General features: G+C 47.4%; 1 protein-coding gene across 6 annotated transcripts in view; it reads left to right on the top strand.

Moving 5' to 3' along the window:
• The window catches only part of CUX1 (cut like homeobox 1), a 337155-nt gene that overhangs the window by 248748 nt on the left and 63216 nt on the right, over positions 1 to 25191 (top strand). For 4 of the 6 annotated variants that reach the window (XM_053274794.1, XM_053274790.1, XM_053274793.1 and 1 more), the window contains 5 exons: positions 3387 to 3452; positions 7663 to 7764; positions 8241 to 9073; positions 11348 to 11513; positions 12456 to 12512. The exons of the other annotated variants lie outside the window; for them this stretch is intronic. In XM_053274794.1, coding sequence (XP_053130769.1) covers positions 3387 to 3452; positions 7663 to 7764; positions 8241 to 9073; positions 11348 to 11513; positions 12456 to 12512 — 1224 coding nt within the window. The remainder of the gene's footprint in view (positions 1 to 3386; positions 3453 to 7662; positions 7765 to 8240; positions 9074 to 11347; positions 11514 to 12455; positions 12513 to 25191) is intronic. 6 annotated transcript variants of the gene reach the window in all.

Raw genomic sequence — 25191 nt, 5'->3', positions numbered from 1 at the left:
GAGCATCTCTGAAAGAGCCCCTCTTTGCTTAGCGTTCCCTTCGCCCAGCTTCTCTGAGAAGGACGTTCCGTTGCCCAACCATCTTCTAATGATACCCGCTGTTGTTGTAACGGACAGCTGCTGCTTCCTATCTCTCCCTCTCCCTCTCTTCTTTCTGTAAATGGCTTGGATACAGGTGTGGCGTTATGTCATTGTGCTATACGGTTTCCCCTCTGCTGCCTCACATCATTGGCTGCTGGCAGTGGGGGACGGGAAAAGGTAATGACATCACACCACACTGGGTAGGGAGGGGGCCTATAGCTTAGCAGCTGAGCACCTGCTTTGTGTGTCCAAAGTCCCCTGCCAACATCTCCAGGTAGGGCTGGGAAAAACCTTGGTCTGAAACCCGGCGGAGCTGCTGTGAATAACAGCAGCTCACTCTGAGCTGGGTCTCCCTCGGTATAAGGCAACTTCATTGGTCCAGGTGGACATTTCACCAGAAAGGCCCCATAGCTCAGTGAAGTGCGTCACTCAGCCGAGCTGGGAGTAGAACTGACGCCGTTGTATGCTGAAGGTCTCAGCCAAAGGGATCCAAGGTAGCCTAGGAAAGAGCCCGGCCTGAGGCCTTGGAGAGCCTCTGCTGTGCAAAGGCGCCATTATTTGACTGGGCTAAATGGTTCAGAATTAGCGATAAGGCAACTGCACACACTCACTAGCTGTTGTCAAGAGAAAGGACGAGAAGTAGGTGCCTACACTCTTGTGAGGTCTAGTCCTCCCTTTAGTTCAGGAAGCATTTCCTGACATCTCACCTTGGAAAAATTAATGGGGCATCAGGTCTGGAGGTTTTCTCCCATACTCCCGCATTGATGAGGATGAGGATGATGATGATGATGATGATATAATAATAAACTTTATTTGTTAGCCACCCCATAACAATTTGTTCTCTGGGTGGCTTACAACACTGTGTTAAAAAGCCTGAGTGAACAAAAAGGTGTCTTGGTGTCTGGTGTCTTAAAGAACAAAGTGATGAAGCCAGGCAAACAACTCTGGGGAGGCTGTTCCATAAACGGGTTGCAGCCACTGAAAAGGCCCTCTCCCTAGTAGTCACCTACCGTCTCACCTTGTTTGGCAGGGGCACTCAGAGGAGGGCCTCCGAAGCAGATGCTGAGGTCTTGGTTGGGACATATGGGGCAAGGCACTCTCTCAAATAACCTGGTCCCAAGCCATTTAGGGCTTTAAAGGTTAACACTAGCACTTTGAATTGGGCCTGGAAACGGACTGGGAGCCAGTGCAGCTAACAAAGCACTGGCATCATATGCTCAAAACATCTAGTCCCAGTGAATAATCTTGCAGCCCCAGTGTATACCAGCGGCAGTTTCCAGACCATTTTCAAAGGCAGCCCCACGTACAATGCAGTCATCTAAGTGAGAGGTGACCAGAGCATTGAGGATTGTGCAAGAAAGTTAGGCAGAGCCCACTGTTTCCTGTGATCCTGTTGTTGGGTTCTATGTTGGAGCTTTTTTTTCTGGGAGGAAGCGTTGATCTCATTCTAGAGAGCCAAGCCTTCCCCTGGGCAGAAGTCTTGTGCCATCCATCTTCCCAGTCATTGCTTTTGCCTTCGAACTTCATGATCAGAACCCATTTCTTCTTATTATTAAACCAATTTGCACCCATTTATTGTAGGTGCTTTAAAAAAACATGTCTTTGCCTAGTTTGTTTTTCCCCAGCAGCTTAACCTGTGCTCCTAAAGCACCCTCTTGGGAACAGTACATCAGATGTCTTGGAGGGTGTATAAGCAACTGGGCTTTACGTCATTTTAGCACATAAAACTGAATGATCAGACCCTGCAGTATAAGGAGAGAGGAAGAGGGGCTTCTGAGTTGGAAACGTCCCAATGCTGATATGGAGCTGATAGCAAGTGAAATGTGATGAGGGTACTGAGCCATTGGAATAAGATGTATAAAACATCCCTGTCTTTATTTTTTGCATTTGTACATTTCTAAGTGACTGACCCAGAGTCACCCAGTGAGCTTCATGGCTGAACGGGGGTTTGAGCTCAGGTCTCCCCAGTCCTTGTCCAACACTCTTAACCACTACACCACGCTTGGCTCTTTTTTGTTCTAGCCAAGGCCCATCAAGGCTGACAGGAGAGGGATTCCTTTGTGCTGCTTTCTTCCATTCCAAGCCTGGCTCCTGGTTTTGAGAAGTGGGGGTCATTGGAAACATATTGCTGGGAAGGAACTGGCTTCCAGAGAGGGAGGAGGGACAGCTCCCTTCCTCCTTCATCCCTTCTGATGATGCATCAACTCCTTCCTAGGAGGATCACGTCACAAGGAATGCCCTTCCCATGTAGGTTTTCTCTGGCAATCAGTCACCTGGATGTATGTGCTGGCAGGCTTAAGTTGTGGGCTGGCACAAGTAGCAAGTTGACATGAGCAAAGACTTCCCTGCAGCCCTTGATGTGTGTCATTTATGAATGGTGCACCAACGAAAAATCAAGGGTACACTATTTGAAGTAGGGGTTAAACCTGACCCAGTGGTCCCAAAAGCTGGAGGACAAAGGAGATTATGTGACCTTTCTTTGCTGTGTCTGAGGCACATGAGATGTCCACTCTTTGGGTTGTTCCCAATTTAAAACATCCCCTAAGGCCTGGGGTATGTTCGCATTTTCCCTCCCACCCTTGTTTTTAATTGGTTGTGTCAATTGCCCAGCTGGTTGGGCTCTTCCGTGCATCAAGGGCTAGTTAGGACACCCCCTGGAAAGCAGCAAGTGCATAGTATCCCTCCACACCAGACAGCAACACTGCAAAATAGCTTGGGGAGGAATAGCAATTAGCTTGGAAAGCCCATCTCCAAATCCTCCAGGTCTAGAACTCCATTGGTTGCAGTTGAACACAGCTTTGAGCAGGTTGTCTTTCTCTCAAGTGGCCAGAGGTGCTTTTTCTCATTGCTGTCGCTGGATTCTGACAAGAATGGCTGGAAAATTCATTTTTGGAAAAAGGGGAGGAACACACGTGTGTTTCCCCCCCTGAAATAAACCGTGAGACCTCTCTGAGGCAGAACTTGTCTGGAAACTCCTTGCCTTGCATCTTGTAGCATCTTCTCTTTCCGCAGATGTCACTGGTCTGCTTCTACCTTTTGCAGATGTTTACCACCGTCTTTCTAAACTCCTCTCTGAGCATAGCTATCACCTTTATTAACGACCCAGCCTGCTTTGCCTCCCTTCCACAGTAGCCAGCTGCTTCAGGCAGACCCCAGCAGGTATCTGAGCTTGCTTAGCTTCACCCTCTGCCCTCACTCTCCAGCCCCGATTCGCCCTAGCTAGTTCTCGTTTCGTCTCGCAGACCTCGATTGTCAGACCATCACCCCCTGATTGTTTTGTTCTTACCCAACTTGTTTTTCAACAGAGAATCCAGGCCAGAACCTGAACAGGCTATTTCAGGAAGTACCGAAACGAAGAAATGGGTCGGAAGGTACGTCACAGGCAGGTGTTTCTCTTTGCGGTCGATCTCTGGGCAATAGTGTACTTAGTTGTGTGTCGTCTGTATTGTTGCTAAAAAGCCACAAAGGGGTGCAGTTTGATTCTGGCCTGGAATCTGATAGAAAAACAGACTGTGGCCCGGTGCAGACATCATGCCGGCGACCTGCAGTCCACCTGCAGATCCGAAACCAGCCTTGGGAGCTCAACCTTCTTCCGCCCAGCCTCTCACCCTTCTTACCTCCTCTCCCGGCATCAACATGACTTTGTGTTGTGTGTGCACCGACGCTGCCATGGTTTCTGCAAACTAGGGTTGCCCTCACAATCAGGACTCCAAGCCAGGTTCAAAGTAGGCCTGCAAAGCTTGGTTAGGAGGGCAACCCTGGTTCTTATTAACCATGTTTAGCATCAGTGCACATGAAAAGCTAAAACCATGGTTAAGGCAAATGAGGGGAAAGAGGGAAGCATTTCCACCTGAGAGGCTGGAGAGGGTAGAAGTGTACATCCTTAAGGCTGGCTCCTGATTGGCAACCAATGGATTGGGGGAAGCGCAGCTTAACGTCTGCACCGGACCTGTAAGTATAAAACAAACCATGGGTTTAAGTAGTGAAAGCACTTGCTCCCCCCTCCCCTTCCCCTCTAATTCTGCTATACTAACCTTATTTCTTTGAGTAAAGCTCTTGCCTTGCTTAGAGCTGTTATTACTATTATTGTTGCGCATATTTGTATCCTGTCTGTCCTCCAAGGAGCTCAGGGGGGCTGCATATGTGGGGACTGTTTCATATTCTCCTCATTGCAACCCTGTGAAGTTGGTTATGCGTGAGTTGGTGCCTGCCACTAAGTTCCCTTCATGGCTAGGTGAGGGATTTGAACCTGGGTCTTCCTGATCCAAGCCCAACACCCTGTCGACAACAGCACCGTGCTGACTCTCCTGTAAAGGAATTGCTTTTATAGCTACTAACATCATCGCTTTGGGGCTCCCGGATGTCCCTTTTTAGCAGTCATGAAGCAGTCTGGCACCAAAGGTAAAATATATTGTGTATACACATTTGCCAGGTTTACATGCAAGCAACACACCCCGGTTTGTTGTAACCCACAAATGGAGGCTGCGGACATTCTCGGCTTGCATGCAAAGGGGAGAGGGGAGCATGTGAGCCCAAGACTGGTACTAGTCGTGCTAAACCAGGGCTTAATTGTGGCTTAGTGGAATCATGGCTTGTCGTTATCTCTGAACCTGGCCACTGACCTTGATGGACCATGTGACACAAACAGCATTGCCTCCTGCTGCGATCTTGCATGGATGGCATGCCAGTTGTGCACTGTGTTAGAAAAATGTGTCTGTGCTCTGAATTTGGCAGATGACCAATTTTACACAAACGTCATTGCATCTGCAACGAGAGTTATAGGATATGAAGCACTGGCTTTTGCAAAGAGACTGTGTTTCTGAGAGCAAAGGAGATGCCAGATGCTGGCCACAGCATCAGCAGAAGGGAGAGAACCATGTAGTGGCCTGTCTTTCCTTGATCTCAGGGTCACAGTAGAAAAGGCCCTTTTCCTAGAAGTTGTCGTAACCTCCTGGTTAAGAGGTTGAGCTACAAACCAGGAGTTCCCAACTTTGAATCTCGCTTCAACTATGAACTCACTAGGTGGCTTTAGGCAAATCACGCCCCCTCAGCCTCCGCTGAAGTATGGAGATGATAACTTCTCTACAGGGTCATTGTAAGGATTACATCAGAACAATACGCGTGAAGCGCTTTGAAGGCGCAAAAGCCCTATACAAAGGCTGATTAGTAATATTGCTACCCCAAGCAAATCCCGCCTCCCTGACAGAAAGAGGGCACTGTACCTCTCAGCCCCCCACCTGGGAATGCCCTACCTTTTGGCTTCCGTCATTGGGCTAACTGGTTGTGCTAAATGGCCAGCAAGCCCTCCTCCAGCCCTAGGAAGACAGAAAGCAAGATTGGTGGCAGCCATGACTTTTCATATAGTTACTTGCACTAATTACTTTCCCCAAATCTGATTTGGGAGGAGCTGCTCCCACGTCTTCTAAAAGGAGCACTTTGGGAAGCCTGAAAGGATTCTGCCGAGTTGATTTCCCACTATTGAGGGGCATTGTGCTTTTGTTTTATAAAAGGCTAGAATTAAGCAACAGTGTGTCTCGCCAGTTTGGGAGAGTGCCCAATACCCTTCTGATCGCCAGTTTTCCCCCTCCTTATGTCTGTTTCCTATTTTTGACATCCCCATCTGCAGCCCTGTGCTATTTTTGGAATGATCTGTTGTTTTTGAAAATCTAGCAGGTTTTTCCTATTTTATTTTATTTTTTAAAGGGGCGGGGCAGGAAAGAAACAGGCCGACTACCTTGTGCTTTCCCAGAGTTTTTCTCACTGTTGGTGAATGTAAGCAGGGCTGCATATTTTGTAGCGGGGCCAAACATAAATATTGTTTTAAAACCTGGCAATAATATTCTGCTGTTAGAAAACACTGTGGAGTTATCTCAGGTTCAGAATGAGTTTGAGCAGCCATAACTCTGTGTCCAAACCCCAGTGGCACATGCAGAAGTCCTTGACCTCTCCAGGTAGGGCTGAGGAGCGCCCCGTTTGAAATCCCAGAGAGTTGCTGCCAGTGCCTGTAGTCAGTCCTGAGCCAGATGGATCGATGGATCCAGTTTTGGTAGACGGCAGCTTCATGAAGCCCATCGGGAGTTCAGTAGTATGCAGGGAACCCCAGGTTCCATCTCCCGTTAGAATTGTCATGTAGCAGCTGATGGGAAGGATGCTGCCTGTCAGCGGAGACCATTGTCATTTAAGGAAACCAAAGGCCTGATCTAGCTTAAGGCAGTTTCATATTGTGCATGCAAAGCATCTGCTCTAAAGATCAGATGTTCAGTCCCCAGCATCTCTTCTTAGGGACAATAGGAAGCTGCCTTGTACCAAGTCAGACCCTTGGTCCATCTAGCTCAGAATTGTCTACCCAGACTGGCAGCGGCTTCTCCAAGGTCATAGGCAGGAGTTTCTCTCAGCCCTATCTTGGAGATGCTGCCAGGGAGGGGACTTGGAACCTTCTGCATTCAAGCATGCAAATGCTCTCCCCAGAACAGTCCCATCCTTTAAGTGGGAATCTCTTGCAGTGCTCACACATGTAGTCTCCCATTCAAATGCAAACCAGGGCAGACCCTGCTTAGCAAAGGGGACAATTCATGTTTGCTGCCACAAGACCAGCTCTCCTCCCTTGAAAAGATCTCGAATAGCAGGGCTGGAGGAAGGCCTCGGGGAGCTGCTGCCAGTATCACTATAGACCACTTTCACGTACAGAAGGTCCCGGGTTCAGTCCCTGGCATCTCCAGTTAAAACCGATCTCAGACAGTATGATTAGAAGGGGCATTTCCACATCACTGCTGCTAGTAGAGTAGATGGACCAGAAGGTTCTGTATGAGGCAGCCTCATGCATTCATGTTAATATTTTGGACTGCATCCATATCTCAGTCTTGTGGGTGGGTGGGTGGGTTAGTTATATTAAGCTTGTATACCATCCCAAACTTAGGTCACTGGGCAGTATTGAAGCAAGGTCCCAGGTTCTTCAGTTCAAAGGAATCTTGGGTAGCAGAGCAGGTGGGAGATCTGCTCTCCCACCTTCAGGTCCTTTTGCCTGAAGCCCTGGAGAGCCTCTTCCAGTCAGTGAAGTCAATCCTGAGCTAGATCCCGGATCAAGGGTCTGACTCTGTATAGGGCAAATATCTGTGTAACCAATTAGAGGAAATTAGACTGCTAGATCGCCCAACTTAGTCTTTTTATCCGATGTGCGTCCCCATTCCTCTGCCTGCAGTCCTCATCAGCACCTTCATAAAATGCAGGGGTTCCCTTCTAAAACTGTACTGTTGTAAAAATCGAGATCATAGAAGAAAATGACTGATGCGGAAGGACCAGGGTGCAGGGAGAAAAGAGGGTGAACAGTAAATTGTTTATATAGGGAACTTTAAAAAGAAAAATTGCAAGCAGAAAAGAGAGAGAACGAGAGGTTCTTCATAAGGTTGCTTTGCATGCTTTGCATATATAATACAAAATTTGACTGTGTTTATTGAACTGTATGCTGTGACTGTCATTATGCTCTGCATGATTGACTAATAACACCTTTTGAATGGAAATTTCACTCTTCAGAAGGTTGCCTTATAGTTTTCAATTCCTCCACCCTTCCCCCCCACCCCCCAGGTAACATCACCACCAGAATCCGAACCACAGAGGCGAGCTCTGACAAAGCTATCAAATCCATCCTAGAGCAAGCAAAATGTGAGCTGCAGGTACAGAAAACAGGTAGGAACTCCCTGCCAGGTTGGCATTTTAACTCCAAAGTAGCATGAAAATAATGGCTGGATACTTGGAGCGTGACCAAAATTGCCCAAGTGTTCTGTTTTACTGCCCGCCCCCTCATGTGCAATGGGCACATTTTGCCATTTTCATAGAAACTCTCTCATCGGAAAACATGTTGCACTGTGATGCCTCTTCTCAGCCAACACCCCATTTAGAAATGGAGTTTACTCCCTGGCCTCCCCAAGTCAGAATGTTGAACAGTTTCAGTAAGAATGTTGAACAGTTTCAGAATGGTGAACAGTTTCAGTAAGGAGTGTTTTCAGTGGCTCAGTTGCAGAATGTCCTTCTGAGACTTAGCTGTAGATGTCCTTTCCACATCCTTTCTCTGTTGTTTGGGATGGGGAAATAGCATCAACGGTTGGAGGAATGGGCAAGTGTGGTCAGCCAGCTCTGATAAGGCCTTTCCTTTCTCCCCACAGCTGAGCCGGCTCTGCCCCCTTCCGCCTCTAGCTGCGGCGGTTCCGATGATGCCATCCACTCCATTCTCCAGCAAGCCCGACGTGAAATGGAAGCACAGCAGGCCGCCCTCGAACCTGCCTTAAAAGCAACCCCCCTGTCCCAAGCAGAAGTCTCCATCTTGTCCCCCAAACTGATTCCTACACCTGCAGTGTCTTCGGTCACAAGTTACTCCCCCCTGGCCATGTCCCTGAAGAAGCACGCAGCGTCTGTGGATTCCAGCATCTCCTCCCTGCAGACTCTCCCTGGTCTAAAAAAGGAGGCCCAAGAGGCCCCCATTCTAGACCTCCACGGAATGTCCGATTCGGCACAAGGCGTGTTGAGGCACGTTAAAAACGAACTGGGGCGCAGCGGGGTTTGGAAGGATCACTGGTGGAACACTGTGCAGCTGGACAGACGAAATGCCGCTCCTCCAGTAGAGGATCCCAAAGTGGAGGAGGCCATCAGTGGGAAGGAGAAGGCCAGCAACCAGTCCCGGTCGGATCGTAGCCAACAGCTCCAAGGGCCCTCTTCTTCGGACTACTGGAAGGAGTGGCCCAATGCAGAGTCTCCCTATTCCCAGAGCTCCGAACTGAGCGTGACAGGAGCGAGTCGCAGCGAGACACCGCAAAACAGCCCCCTCCCTTCCTCCCCCATCGTCTCTATGTCAAAGCCATCAAAACCTTCCATTCCTCCATTGACCCCCGAGCAGTATGAGATTTACATGTACCAGGAAGTGGATACGATAGAGCTCACCCGCCAGGTCAAAGAGAAGCTTGCAAAGAACGGCATCTGCCAAAGGATTTTTGGGGAAAAGGTAAGAAGACGACTAGGGTTGTGGGGGACAGTTTGTGTATTACAAGCATTGGAGTGGGGTGGGAGAGAGAGAGAGAGAATATCTCCAAATTATGCTCCAGAGAAATTCTAATTCGGCAACCCAAATAAATTTGGCAAATCTATCTAGATTATATCTCTTCCAGGGGCCATATATATCTTCCAAGGGTCATTTCTCCCCCATTATGTTTTTGGAGAAACAGTGGGGATAGGAAAGGATAGAGAGAGTCAGAACTGAAGAGCTTATGGGCCAAGAGCCATGGAACTGTCGGCTTAGAAGAGGGTCAATGAACAGTTGAGCTCTGGAAATCCTTCTCAGATCTCTCAGCAGGTTTGCTGTTCAAGTGTTACAGCATGTATTGGATAGTACCTGTGACACGTGCAATAAATGTGCAGTTCCCTTTTTCATTAAATTTATGGGAATCCATATGTCTTTGTTCACAGTCATGCTCTGTACAATAAAACTGTAGGAACACAGAGGGCCAATTAATGCTGCCCCTCCATTTATCATGGTTGAGCCAAGTCTGTTTCTGCCACTCGTGACTCACGAGTGATGGGTTTGGTGAGCTTTGTCCCTATGACTCCTCAGGCGATCAGCAGCAGTTCACTGCAGGGTTGACTGGAGGTGAGAGTTTAGCATTGGGACCAAAACTTAGTTCCTCTTGTTGGCTCTTTTCTGCTTGCCTGTTTATTTATTTATTTATTTATTTATTTCTCAAATTTGTACACCGCCCCAAACTTTCATCTCTTGGCGGTTAACAATAGCATAAAAAGTTTAAAACATACAAAAACTTCAAAGAATTTAAAAATAAACCAGAGATTAAAACCTAAAGAAATTTAGGGAGCTGAGAAAGCTTGGGCGAAAAGATGGTAGTGCCTCATGGGTTTCTGTTTCTTTTCCCTGCTCAGGGGAAAGTACAGAGTGTCCTTTTAGCAAGGTGCTGGGGCAGAAGAGAGACCCATTGTGGACATGGTGTGAGGGTTACAGCGAAGCACACACCTCATGCTCTTGTTTGACCATACCAGGGCTGAGTCAACTGAGTGTAGGGATGTGCAAGTCCCTCTGGTTTGCCCCGAACATTAATTGGGCTTTTCTCGTGTTCCCGCCAAATGCTTAAAAAGCTTTGATGGGGTTTTCAAGTGTTCAGTAGGATCACTCCAAAATTACTGTTTCCTAACAACAAGCCCCGTGATCCTCTGTCAGGAAATGACACTCTGGGCCTCATTTCCAGCTGGGGGGCATGACTTGCGGGACTGTCCCTGTTACCCCTTCCTCCAAAATAAGGCTCTTCGGGAAGAAGCTGGGGAGTGGGGGGTAGAGACCAGAAGGGAAGCAAGTAGGCATAGTGCGAGCCACATCTTGAGTTGGGCCCAGCTCAAATGGGCTGGCCTAGACTCAGAACGGGATCAGCTATTTCAAGCAGGGGTGGGTAAGGATTGAATTCACGTAGCGAGTTCTTCCTGCCTGCACGAGGTCCAGTGCCCTCCCCAAATGAGAGTCCAGAATTGAGATCCGGGCCCGTCCCTGACTTATTGTTTGTGAGAATACTCTCCAGTTCAGGAAAGTATTGCAAAGGTTGAAGGTGGTGTGGTGTTGTCAACTTGCCTCCTGTTAGGCACAGATGGCTAACATGAGTGTTTGTGGCCAGACAGCTAGTAGGAATGCTTTGTTTTTGGTGACCTTTGCAAATACGTTTACAAAGCTCACGGTCAGCTTCCCCTTTATCCCCTGCATGATTCTCCTCCAGGATGGGCCAATTTGTTGGCCCCAGTATCTGGAAGCTCAGATGCTCCATTGTGGGCAAAAATTCCCTTTGTGTGACCGTTCTCTAAACCAGGAATGGCCAACTTCCTGAGCCAGAGTGTGGTGGGGTGGTCAGAGGAATCTCTTTGTCCATTTCTTCACCTCCTCTCTCGGGACATGGGCAGGTTCGCGGTGCCTTCAGGTTACAAAGGACCATTCCGACTTGCCCTGTCTGGGGAGGAGAGGGAGAGGGTGACCCTTCCTTTCCTCGTGTGACTGTCACACAGCACCCTCCACTGCTCCCATCCTGCAATTAAGGGGGCACAGAGGGGCACTGCTTCTTACCTTGAAGGTTTCCCCCTGGAGGAATAAAACAGATGCCGGAAAAAGCTTCCACCCCCTCTCCCAAGTAGTGCCAGGAGGGACCAAGGAGACAGAGGCTGGATGTGGCCCCCTTTTTTGCAACCAGCAGATTGCTAACCCCGCGTCCTCCCTGTGCTTGCTTCCCTTCAGGTGTTGGGTCTCTCCCAGGGGAGTGTCAGCGACATGCTGTCCCGGCCAAAGCCCTGGAGCAAGTTGACGCAGAAAGGCCGCGAGCCATTCATCCGCATGCAGCTCTGGCTGAACGGCGAGCTGGGACAGGGGGTCTTGCCCTCCCAGGGCCAACCGCAAAGCCAAGGTAAACGGACCCCGGGCTGCTCCTCTTTGGTTGAAGGTTGTGGACTTCAGCTTAAGGGACGGGTTCCCCAAACCTCCTTGTGCCTCAGCGAGCAACCCTGTTGAGTGTCCCCTCTGTGTTGGAAGTGTTGGCCCCCTGGGGTGGAGGGGGCAGCTGCTGCTTGGAGGATGGGGGCGGGTGGCGATTCCAGGAACAGCAAAGGCAACTCACCCTCTCCTACACACACATAAGCAATGTCCTCCTCTTGACACATGCCCTGGAGTTGGGTTTCTCTTATCCCTTGTGGTGTTTCTCGGTGCTGGTGCTTCTCCGAGTCCTTCCAGCTTGCAGTGAACTCAAGCAGCGCCTCCTTTTTCCTTCATCCCTCTCTCTCTCAGGCACTTTGCCTAGCGATCAAGCTCTGCAAAGTGGTCCCTGGCCTCAGCCAGACGCCTGGTTATGTTTGCAGGAGGGTGGAGCGTTCTCTGCATAGAATGCCTTGCTTTTATCAGAAAGGAGGGTTGGCATTAGAAATGGGCAGACCACAACCCCGCTCCCCTCCATAACATGTTTAGCAAGGATCTGTTTAAGTTGTATTTATTTGGAGGATGTTTGCTGAGAATAGAGGATTTAATTCGATTTTAAATTGGGTCTGCTCCGAGTTGGCGAGGCCTTGATTCAGGGTTCCCAGGAGCCCCTCTGCCATTGTGAATTTGAGAAGCAGATGAGCAGCAAGGAAAGTTCCCGGGGATCTCTGCAAATTGAAATAGATCCATTTAGGGTCAGCCCAAACTCTGTAGGGTCAAGGTCCAATTTGCGAGGAGGAGGTCAGCTGGGCACCATTACGCAGCTTTCCTCCCCAGAGTAGATAGTGGTCATTTCCTGAGGGTTGCTTTGGGAGCCAGTTGTAGGCTGGTGTTGCTTCTGTATCTTTTCCTCACCGCCCTCCTTTTCTCCCTCCAGTCCTTCACTCTATGTCATCACTGCAAGATTCCCTTCAGCAGGGATGTGTGAGCTCAGGTAAACGGCCTGCTTTCTTACCACCACTTTGGCTTTGTTTTAATCAAGTTGTCTGCTGCTTTGAGAGGCCAGGGGGTGACGGCGGTGATGGCTGTGTTCTGTTTTCTTTACATGTACTAGGGTCCCTGTTGTTGTATTTCTGAGGATGGCTCACAATATTAAAAAGTGCTTATAGTAAAATAATAAAAAGAATACCAGAGGGAAAAGTTAACACAGAATTAGAACCATCGAAAAAGATACACACAGCAGCATCAGAACCATCTGCTCAGCAGCCTTGGTCGCCGGGGGCGGGGTGGCCTCTCTCCATTTTGCAGCACACTACCAAGGTGTCGACGTCCGGGGGCTTATTGCCTCAGTCCAAATTAGGCCCATATGTGGTTCACACATTTGTCCCTCTCTTCTTCTCCCCATTTCTGGTTGTTGGGGTGTGGGTGTGCTCAACCCTTGCTTGGATCCTGGGTTTCTAAGTTGTCCTTATTTTTCTAATTTCCACCTGATGTTAATATTGCTTGTGTGAAGATGACCTTGTTGAGAAAATGCAATACAACAACTTGTTTTTTAAATGTGGGTTGATTCAAAGTATTGGGCAACATGCAGCGGAGCAGAAAAGCAAGTTCAACCAGTGATGAGACATTGTCCTGGTTTTCAGAATTTATCATTCTCACAGTATATATGGGCATGATCCTGTCAAGGGCAGGCACTTTTAAGCCCCATGGGTTGCAATTGGAGGAACATTGGAAGCAACGTAATACTAAGTCAGACCTTTACTCCATCTCCTCAATATCATCTACACTGACTGGCAGCAACTTTCCAAGGTTCCAGGCAGGAGTCTCTCCCAGCCCTACTTGGAGATGCTGCCAGGGAGTGAACCTGCTGGGACCTTCTGCAGGCAAAACGGGTAGTCTACCACCAAGCTACAGTCCCATCCTATGTCTGAAAGTTAAATCTCTTTAACTTGTGTTGTGCGGTGCTTGGCAACTTTTTTGGCTCTTAGAAGCTCTAAGAGCACATCTGTCCAGGCCTGTTGCTGGATCAGGCGCACCTTGCCAGTGAATTTTTTCCTTAACGTGCAAAGCACAGACCTGAACCAGGATTGTTCAGACAGGGGCAATCTCATTTATCTTTGCATAGAAAACTGTTGCATGTGAAGTAGCCTGAACAGTCAGAGCAAGTGTGTGGATTTTCCACCAGATAACTTAAAACACACAGAGAGAGAGAGAGAGAGAGAGTTCTATCTCTAGCTTGATCAGAAAGGGAAATTAGCATGTCCCTACTACCGTCTTCTCTGCACATTTATCTTTCCACCTAAATGCTCTAATGCCCTTGGGTAAATCCAGTTTTGTTTTGTTTTTTACATCTGCGTGTCAGAAGCACTGATCTCATCACATGGGAGAAAAGAAAGACTGAAGTAGTAGAATCAACCTGCTTTTTCCTGAGTGAATTTGTTTGCTATACACTTGGCTGCAAGTTGATGGATGGCTAGAACTGGGTCAGAGCTCCAAAGATGCAGAATAGCAGATGGATTTGAAAGAACCAGCCAGATGATTGGCTGTGGGCCTTTAGTGCAAATATATTGAGGCCTATCAATGCCTCTGTCTTGACATGGAAGACTCTTATTTTGAAGGAAATAATAATAATAAAATTATTACTATTATTTGGTAAGCCGTATGGGTATGTCCAGTGTCTTTAGAGCTTGAAGGTCCAAGATAATCTTCCCGTGGAAGTCAGTACACGGGTCTCATTGTGCAGGGGGAGGAAGGAGTGGGTTCAGGGGTGTGTGTGTGTGTGTGTGTGTGTGTGTGTATCAAGCCATGGGTTACTATTGTGTCTGAATGCTCTTTCTGTGTCTCAACTTTCCATGCAGCAGCTGCAAAACAGGAATTGTGAATTTCTAGCTCAGCCAGACTGTTGTGAAGGCATAGCAAGTCTGTGGAACCCTTGGTTACCAAGTGCAGTAACAGGATAATTGTTTGTTATTTCTCTGTGTAAACCTCCCTGAGCCATTTTTGAAAGGGCGGTATAGAAATTGAATTATTATTATCATTATTATTATTATTATTATTATTATCCGCTTGCATGCTTTAAGAGCCCTTAGGAGAGAAATCTTGGACCTGTTGGGACAGAATTAAAAGCAGAGCTCTGGAAATATTTGGGGGGGCCCTGGAGTTAAGCCGATAATGTATGTGGAAGATGGTCAGTGTGGTCCATTATCAGCGCTACTGGTACATGAGAACATAGGATGCTGCCATATACTGAGTCAGACCATTGGTCTATCTAGCTCAATATTGTCTTCACAGACTGGCAGCGGCTTCTCCCAGGTTGCAGGCAGGAATCTCTCTCATCCCTATCTTGGAGATGCTGCCAGGGAGGGAACTTGGAACCTTCTGCTCCCCATAGCGGCTTCATCCCCTGAGGGGGATATCTGACAGTGCTCCCACTTCTAGTCTCCCATTCATATGCAACCAAGGCAGACCCTGCTTAGCTAAGGGGACAAGCAATGCTCGCTAACTCAATACCAGCTCTCTTCCCTGGTTTTAAGCTACTTTTTCTGAAAACACCAGAGTAAATAGGGAGAGGCACTGAGGCAGAATCATTAGCATGATAATAACATAGGAAGCTGCCATATACTGAGTCAGACCATTGATCTATCTAGCTCAGTATTGTCTTCACAGACTGGCAGCGGCTTCTCCCAGGTTGCGGGCAGGAGTCTCTCTCAACCCGATCTTGGAGATGCTGCCAGGGAGGGAACTGGGAACCTTCTGCTCTTCCCAGAGTGGCTGCATCCCCCGAGGGGAATATCTTCCAGGGCTCACACTTCTAGTCTCCCATTCATATGCAACCAGGGCAGACCCTGCTTAGCTTAAGGGGGACAAGTCGTGCTTGCTACCATCAGACCAGCTCTCTTCCCTCCCGCTGGTAAGTTTCCATTGTTGGTTTTGGTGTCTTTAGAGTTTGCACTGTAGGAACACTTGCATCCTCCTGGATGGAGCTGGCCTGGAAGTTCTAAGGTGGAGGGAAAGGAGAAGAGGATTCCAATTACATTTTATTCCTTTATGCTTGGTGGGGTGGGAAGCAGGGGTATAGCTACAACTGAATAAGGCAGCGGTGGTGGGGAGGCCCTGGGCCCCTGATGGAAGGGGGCCTGCTGGTTGGGTGACAGCTTGCCTTTTGCTCTCCTCCTGTGCCCCTCTGAAGAAGTCGAGGTGTCATGGGGGCGGGAGCACCTTCACTTCCTGCCCCAGGGCCCACCCCAACCTTGCCATGTCCTTGGTGTTGAGTGCTGCCTTTGGGGTGAGGCGAGCTGTAAATCTGTGCTCAGCTCTAGTTCTTCACGGGCCTCGCACTCAGAATTCTACCAGCTCTCAAGCCTGAAGTCAGGATGTTAGCACATAGCCCCTTCCACCTGCCCTCTTATGCTGCGTCGTAGCTTTCGGGCAGTCAGAAACCTATGACTGCCAGTTCTTCGTGATGGGTTTCTTTTCCATCCTTAAACTCCCCTCCCTCTTTGCTACACGTTCTACCCCTCACTTTCCGCTTCACTGGCACCTCTTCTGTGTGCTTGCTGCTTACAGCAGTACTAGCGGGTGGGCCCCTGCCCCAAGAGGCTTGCCCCCTAGAAGTGAGACATGGGGAGGAACATGGAAGCAGGGAGTGGCACTGTGGTTTTTCTAACTCTGCATCTTTAGGCTTAGTTACAGTTGGGGGTGGAGCTGAGGGGGCGGTGCCAAAGGTTTCACAAAACCGTTGTGGGTTTTAAGGAGGGATCTGGAGACAGGTGGAGTCACACAGGTGTTCTGCGAGGCAGTTCTGGGCATCGAGGTAGCAAGAGAGGGAGGACGGAGTGGTTTGAGAATGGTGGGGCTGGATGAGCGAAGATCATAGGCAGGGATGTGTCCATTTACAGGGGGCTGAATTGTTGTCCAGATCGTTTTCCATGTAGTCTTCTAAGCAGAGTCCAAAAAGGAAGTGATTTGGTGCTGTAAAGTATATATTGATTGATTGATTGCAAAACCCCAGTGCGTTTTGAGATGGTTTCAACAGGAGACCTATATCTCCTATCCATCCCCAGGACAGTACCTCCAGTGACTGTTGCTGGTGTCTATCTTATGTTTCTTTTTAGATTGTGAGCCCTTTGGGGACAGGCAGCCATCTTATTTATTTTTTTATTTCTCTGTGTAAACCTCCCTGAGCCATTTTTCGAAGGGCGATATAGAAATCGAATTCATCATCATCATCATCATCATCATCATCATCCCGGATCCTTGGGAAGGACTCGATGTCTGGATAAAACAAACCAGTCAATAACACCTGTCTGACTGTGTAAACAAGAAATCATCATCATCATCATCATCATCATCCCCCAGTGAGGCACTACCTTGGTGTGGTTGTGGGGCTTGTGTGCTCTGAGGAAGGTGAGAGCTATGCCAGAGGTCCAACCATACTGGACAGGTCTCACCAGAGGAGCCAGACAAAGAGTGCCTCTCCCATCAACAATATGGTGAGACGTAACTTTAATAAATCTATACTGGATTGGTCGTCGCCCGGGTCAACAAGGACCGTGCCAGGTGCTATAGTCCCTGGACATCTGGTGGCAAGTGGGCAACAGGACTCAGGATCTTCAGTTGAGCAACCAGGGCTGAAGACAGCAAAGTTACTGGAAGAAACGTCGCTTAACCGAAAAAAATATACGAAAAATGCCAACAAGGAAATAAAGATCTGCTATTACAAGTCTAGTCCAACTAGAAGAGGTTATTTAAAAAGAACGTACCAAATTTGGAAAGAGAAGCATCCAGATACAGAAATAACAGAACAAAGGCTAGCAGACCAGAGAAGATTCATAATAAGAAATAAAGTATTCCCAGGAGTTGAGCTGGGAGAACTGCAAAGAGCAACACAGGCTCAAGATATGGAAGAAGAATTACCACCAACTGAAGAAGTTGCTCAGGCGCAGGTGGAGGAGGTGTTGGAAATCGAGGATGCCACTGTTGCTGAACCGTAAATAAACATGATGATGATGTTGCTGAACTGTTTCAAAATCAAAACCAGGCAACCACCCCTTTGCCTTCACCTCAAAAACCCAAATGCCATTTAACAGAAAAGCAACAAGAACTAAAGCAAAAAATAACTGAGCACATGAACCAAACAACCACCAGAGTTCGACTTCCAGCTCTAAAAACAGTTGCCAAAAAACAACTTGCTCAGGCATTAAAAGATGTCAATGCTGCACTTGCAGAAATAACAACCAAGAATTTGCAAGAAACAAACCAACTAATGTACAGTGCAGCAACAATAACAGCACAAGAGCTCGGATATAAGATTAGTGGACTTGTAAAAAAAGAAAGCAGTACATCACCTAAATGGAAGATTAGATTAAAAAATAAAATCGCCAGGCTTAGATCAGATGCTAGTAAACTGAAAGATATGAAAGACAAGAAGCTGAAGAATGAAAACACCAAACATTATCTGATCCAAAAATACCACCTAGATTCAAGGAAAATTAGAGAAGTCCTGGAAATAATAAAGCAGCAAATAACAGCAGTGTCAAAAAAGATTAGCAGATATGAAGCCAGAACTACACAACACAGGCAGAATCTCCAATTCCAGTTGAATCAGAGACGTTTCTACCAAAGTATAGAAGGAGAAACTGCAAGAAACGTAGAAACACCAAATAAAGAAAAAAACAGTGCAATTCTGGGGGAAATTATGGGACAATCCAATAGATTATAATAAAAAAGCAGGCTGGATGAAAGAGGTCAAAAATGTAACCAACAAATGCAAGATCTAATAATAACACCAGAATTAATAAGTGAAAGAGCAAAGAAAATAAAAAATTGGACTGCGCCAGGCGACGATGAACTGCATGGCTTTTGGCTTAAACACCTAACAAGCCTTCATAAACAACTATCAAAACAGTTCAATCACATTTTGCAAGGTGGTGATGTTGAACAATGGCTAACAACTAGGAAAACTCATCACATGAAAGAACCAGCAAAAGGTGCAGTTTCAAGTAATTATAGACTAATAACCTGCCTGCCAACCATGTTCAAATTATTAACTGGAATAATAACAGATGAAGTGATGCAACACTTATTAACTAACAAACAGCTTCCAGTTGAACAGAAAGGAAATTGCCCAAACACCAGAGGCACAAAAGACCAGCTGCTGATTGACAAAATGATTTTAGAAAACTGCAAGAGAAGAAAAACCAATCTAAGTGTTGCATGGATTGACTACAAGAAAGCCTTTGATTCATTGCCTCACACATGGATACTAAAATGTTTAGAAACAACTAGTGTCAGCAAAAACATTCAGATATTTATTTAAAAAGCAATGAGCATGTGGAGTACACAGTTAACAATCAATGGTGAGACACTTGGACAGGTTAGCATTTGAAGAGGCATTTTCCAAAGGGGACTCACTATCCCCTCTGTTGTTTGTAATCGCCATGACCCCACTTTCACAAATACTAAACAAAACAGGCCTCGTATACCAAACATCTAAAACATCAAGTCAAATCAAGCATCTGCTGTACATGGATGATCTGAAGTTGTATGGAAAGTCCCAGTCAGAAATCGAATCACTGCTAAACACTGTCCGTATATTCAGTAGCGATATAGCAATGGAGTTTGGACTAGACAAGTGTGCTGCATGAATAATGAACAGAGGGAAAATAAGAAAAACAGTACTGCCCAATGGAAGCAAGATCAAGAACCTGGAAGAGAAAGAACGTTACAAATACTTGGGCATTCTCCAGGCTGATAACATCGCACACACTGAGTTAAAAGAAAAATTGGAAGTGTGAGTTAGAAAAGTGTGAGTTAGAAAAATACATCAGGTGAGTTAGAAAAATCCTCAAATCCAAACTCAATGGCGGGAACACAATAAAAGCCATAAACACCTGGGCTATACCTGTTATCAGATACACTGCAGGAATAATAGACTGGACCCAGGCAGAGCTAGAGATGCTAGATCGTAAGACCAGGAAAATCATGACCATCAATCATGCTCTGCACCCCCGCAGTGATGTCGATAGGTTATACCTCCCTCGCAGCTCAGGTGGACGAGGAATACTGCAAGTCCATCAAACAGTAGAGGAGGAAAAAAGAGGCCTTGAAGAATATATCAAGGACAGTGAAGAAGATGCACTTCAAATGGTCAATAATGCAAAACTATTCAACATCAATGAAAGAAAGCAGGCCTACAAGAAAGAACAAGTCAAGAACCGAGCAGAAAAATGGAGAAATAAGCCCCTGCATGGTCAATATTTGCACAATATAAGTGGAAAATCAGACATCACCAAGACCTAGCAATGGCCTTAGAATGGTTGCTTGAAGAAAGAAACAGAGGGTTTAGTACTGGCTGCATAAGAACAGGCACTAAGAACAAATGCAATAAGAGCAAAAGTCGAAAAATCCACAACAAACAGCAAGTGCCGCCTTTGTAAAGAAGCAGATGAAACAGTGGACCACCTAATCAGCTGTTGTAAAAAGATCGCACAGACTGACTACAAACAAAGGCATGACAAGGTAGCAGGGATGATACACTGGAACATCTGCAAAAAATACAAGCTACCTGTAGCCAAAAATTGGTGGGACCATACAATTGAAAAAGTTGAAGAAAATGAAGATGTAAAAATATTATAGGACTTCCGACTACAAACAGACAAATATCTGCTGCACAATACACCAGATATAACTGTGTCAAGAAGAAAGAAGAACAAGTGAAAATAATCGATATAGCAATACCAGGGGATAGCAGAATAGAAGAAAAAGAAATAGAAAAAATCACCAAATACAAAGATCTACAAATTGAAATTGAAAGGCTGTGGCAGAAAAAGACCCAAATAATCCCAGTGGTCATTGGCGCCCTAGGTGCAGTTCCAAAAGACCTTGAAGAGCACCTCAACACCATAGGGGCCACAGAAATCACCATCAGCCAATTACAAAAAGCAGCTTTACTGGGAACAGCCTATATTCTGCCACGATATGTATAACAATTGCCAATAAAATTCTGGCATCCCAGGTCCTTGGGAAGGACTCGATGTCTGGATAAAACAAACCAGTCAATAACACCTGTCTGACTGTGTAAACAAGAAATAATAATGAGACATCTTAAGTATTTGTAAAGGCCAAAGAGCTTTATGACGAAGGAGCGTTTGAAATGTGCCTTTGGTTTGCTGGAGGGTGTTCTGGGAGGCTGATGTACCAGCATGGGGTTGGCACCTGTACTTTAACTGGCAGCTGCTTCGGGAAGCTGGGAACGCCTCTCGGCAGTCAAGTGATGGTTCCCTTGCGGTAGCTCTAGGTCACAATTGCTTTTGCTCTCCTGAGAGAGCCTGGCTTCTAGAATAAGCACATGCAGAAGTCACATCGGGCCATGTTGGGCAACTGAGGCCAAACTCAGTTTCCTTGGATGGTGCCCCTGAGTTCACCAGCAAAAGACAAACAGAAGTCAACAAGCCTTTGATGCCCTTGCCATGATGATGAGGTTCCAGAGTCTTGTTCAGAAAAGAAGGTGACTAAGGGAGCCAGAGGTTTATGAAATTATGCACGATGCCACTGAGGGGGGCCACTGAGGGAAACAGGATGCTGGACTAGATGGGCTTTGGGCCTGATCTGTCCTTACGTCCAGATCCTTTGTTTGGAATTCAGAGAGTGAGAGAGGTTCTACTGGGGTTAGGGGGCAGATCCACCTCTGTTCTTTGCCCAGGTCCTCAGCTGGCACAGACCACTATCGACATAACTTTACTTTTGTTCCATCTTCGATTCTCCTCTTCTCCCTTCCCTCCCCCCACCCCCAATTTCCCATTTGGAACTTGGCTCCTAAAAATAGTGCCACTTTCAACTGGCAGATGTTCCGTTTGCCCTTTTGGAAAAGGGACCTGAATTAGTCAGTTCCTAAATAAAGCCGAGCAAACTGCCTTTCGCACAGAAACTTTGCAATTACGATCCTCAGAGGTTGCGATGTTTTATTTTTATTTGATCATGTGGGGGTGGGTGGCAGAGAGCGGGTATTATGCAGACAATCTCCCAAGAGCGTAGGAAGGCGGAGAAATAGACGTGCACAAGTATCCTGGAGACAATCTGGCAGGAGGTCCTTGCTCAGGCCTCGATAGTTTCTCATGCCGGAGAAGGTCTCCTGTGCATTGTCCCCCGGATGTTTGTCCATGGCTCCTTATGCTCCTGTGTGTAGACAACTATTCAGAAGGGCTGGTTAACTTGGGGCCTCTCTACAGATTCATGGTATGGCCACATTTGGAATATTGTGTTCCGTTCCAGTTTTGCCCCTCCGCAAAAGGGATAACCTAGAACTGGAAAAGGTGCAGGAAAAGATCACCCAAGTGATCAGGGGGCTGGAGCACCTTCCCTGCAAGAAGAGGCTAAAGCGTCGGAGGCTGTTTAGTTGAGAACAGGGGTTCCGAAGCTTTGTGCTGGACGACAACCTGTCATCGCCATTGTGGCTGGGTCTAATGGGAGTTGTAGTCCAGCAACATTGGGAGACCTGGTTGGGAACTCCTGGTTTAGAGGGGAGGTGATGAAGGTGCGAGGGGCCTGGGACACAACGGTGGCTTCTGCAGCTGTTTATGGCATGGAGGAAATGGACAGAGAGACTTGTTCCCCTCACTGACAAGACTCATCAGAGCTCAGGGGTCTCCCAATGAAATGGATGGGCAGGAGGTTTGGGATAGAAAGGGAGGCCCTCTTCAGCCAGTGCATGGTTCATCTGTGAATAGCTTGATGGAGGATGAGTCTGTCTGTGGCTGTTAGTCAGGTATAAAATGAATCCTGCATGTCCAGAGGCAGTATGCCAGGAATCTGCTTGTAGGCTTTCTCGGAGCATCCAATGGGCCCCAGTAGGAAACCCAACGCTGGACATAGGAACCTGACACATACTGAGTCAGACCATTGGTCTGTCCAGCTCAGTATTGTCTTCACAGACTGGCAGCAACTTCTCCAAGGTTGCAGGCAGGAGTCTCTCTCAGCCCTATCTTGGAGATGCTGCCAGGGAGGGAACTGGGAACCTAGATACTCTTCTCAGAGCGGCTCCATCCCCTGAGGGGAATCTCTTCCAGTGCTTACACATCAAGTCTCCCATTCATATGCAACCAGGGTGGATGCTGCTTAGCTAAGGAGACGAGTCATGCTTGCTAATACAAGACCAGCTCTCCTCCCTGGACGAGAGGGGCTTTTTCTTTGCTCAGGCAGAGCTGTTCTTCTCTCCTCCTGAGGTAGCAAATCTAAACTGCACCCTTCGCAGGGGCTAACGCTGGGGCATGATCCACTGGGAAATTCTCCCACACAAGCTTCTCGTGCATCTCGTCATTTGTTTCGGGGAGGCCTGTGCAAGGAGGCCTTCCCAATGGATTTTTCTCTCTGTATTTTTATCATCTATTCTGAGAGGAATTGATTTTCCGCCGCCCCCTCAGCCTGTGATTATTTAAATCAAGAAAGGTAACTTGAAAATGCACTAATCGCAAATGTTCCAAGGGGAGGGGAGAAAAATGAGTAGCAGCAGCAGAAAAATGAGTAGCAACTCCTCTAGTTCAGAGAGGGAGAGAGAGAGAGAGAGAACATCTATGTGGAAATTCGGGCCCGAAGCTGGGTTAGCAGCGGGACTCCCCAGGGGCAAAAGAAAGATGTTATAATCAATTACCACATCATAACACTGATGTATGATAATTACTGAGTCTTCCTCCTGAGAGAGTGCAGCATTTGGCTGGGATGCGGCTCGTTCATGGTCCACTGCCTGATTAATATGCAAATAATAGGCTGATTGCATGATGAATGCAGAAAATGAGTTGGCTGATAGTGTACCCACCGAAGCGGGAAGATGATAAATTACTTTTTACTGACTGTCCTATATATAAGTACCCTCTCTCTCGGCAGTTGTTTTTTTTTTTAATCACAAATTAAGGAAAGCAGGATGGCGCGAATGTGAGGATTTGTAAAATATAATGTACCTTAATAGCTTTTATTCTTACATTGGGGAGGACAGTGGAAATAGTGCTGGGCTTCAGAAGCAAGAGTGCGAATGTTCCTCCGGTCAGGGAAGCAGCAGGGCCAATCCGCTAGGTTGCAGAATCGGGATGGGGGGGGTCAGGTGGGAGGGCCTGTATCTCAGAGGCAAAGCCCCTGCTCTTTGCATCAAGAAGGTCCTGCCACTCCAGCTAAAATGACCTCAGGAGGTAGGTTAGGGAAGGACCTCTCTTGGCGGGAGAGTCACGGACTAGGTCGATCAGTGGCCTGGCTCTCTAGTAAGCTGCTTCAGGGCATAACAATGTAAGAAAAGCTCTGCTGGATCAGACCAAAGGCCCATCCAGTCCACATCACGCAGTGGTCAACCAGTGTATCCCCAGGTGTATCTGGGAAGCCAGCAAGCAGGGAGAAGTACTCCCTAGCTCCTGGCATTCAGGGGCAAGCCCCCTCTGGTCCAGATGGAAATATACAGCTACCAAGGCTATTAGCCATTGAAAGCCCTGTTCTCCATGGATTGGTCTAGTCCCCATTTAAACCCATCTAGATTGGTGGCCATCACTACATCCCATGGCAGCAAATTCCATTGTTTAATTACATGTGTCAAGAAAAAAAATTTGTCTGTCTTCTATCTCCCAGCATTTAGCTTCAGTGGATGACCCTGGGTTCTAATCTTCTGAGAGAGGGAGAGAAGCTTCTATCAACTTGATCCACACCGTACATGATTTTATGCACCTCTATCGTGTCTCCCTTCCCCGCTTTCTTTCTAAACTGAAAAGGCCCAAATGTTTGTCGTCTTTCCTCATAGGAGAGTTTCTCCAATTCCTTGTTCATTTTGGTTGCCCTTTTCTACACCTTTTCTAGGTATACAATATCCCTTTTAAGTTGCAGTATGACCAGTACTCTGCATAGTATTCCAAGTGTGGTTGCACCATAGATTTGTCTATATTGGACGTTTTATTTTCAGTCCCCTGCCTAATGCTCCCTAACATGGAATCAGCCTTCTTTACAGCTGCCGCACACCAGGTAGAAATTTTCAGTGCGCTGTCCACCACAACCCCTAAGATCCTTGTCCTGGCCAGTCACTGCTACTTCAGGCCCCATCAGTGTACATGTGAAGGCTGGATTTAGAGAAGAGTTCATGCTTTGCATGCCTCAGGTTCCAGGCTCAATCCTGACATCTCCACTTTAAAGGTTCCCAGGGAACAGGGCTGGGGACGACCATGGAGGGATGCCGCAGAACAGCCCAGCTGGATCAGGCCCAAGGTGGCCCGTCTAGTCCAGCATCCTGTTTCGCACAGTGGCCCACCAGATGCCGCTGGAAGCCACAGGCAGGAGTTGAGGGCATGCCCTCTCTCCTACTGTTGCTCCCCTGGAACTGGGACTCCGAGGCATCCTGCCTTTGGGGTGGCCTGTAGCCCTCCAACTAGTAGCCGTTGATAGACCTCTGCTCCATGAAGTTATCCAAATCATTCTTAAAGCCATCCAGGTTGTTGGCTGTCACCACATCTTGTGGCAGAGATTCCACAAGTTGATTATGGACGAATTGGATGAATCGATGGACGAATCGTCTGGCAGTTGTCAAGCTGCTTCATATGTGGCCTCTGCTGGAAGCAAAGCGTCTTGTCATCCTTATAGTCCAAGCTCCCTCCCCCGGAAGGTGCTTCTACACATACCCTCCTCAAGTCTTCCCACCTCTGGGCAGA

Source organism: Hemicordylus capensis, chromosome 12 (genome assembly GCF_027244095.1).
Source record: "Hemicordylus capensis ecotype Gifberg chromosome 12, rHemCap1.1.pri, whole genome shotgun sequence".
Taxonomy (NCBI): Eukaryota; Metazoa; Chordata; class Lepidosauria; order Squamata; family Cordylidae; genus Hemicordylus; species Hemicordylus capensis.
Note: the sequence above shows the minus strand (reverse complement) of the source record. Positions and strands in the feature narration are given on the sequence as shown.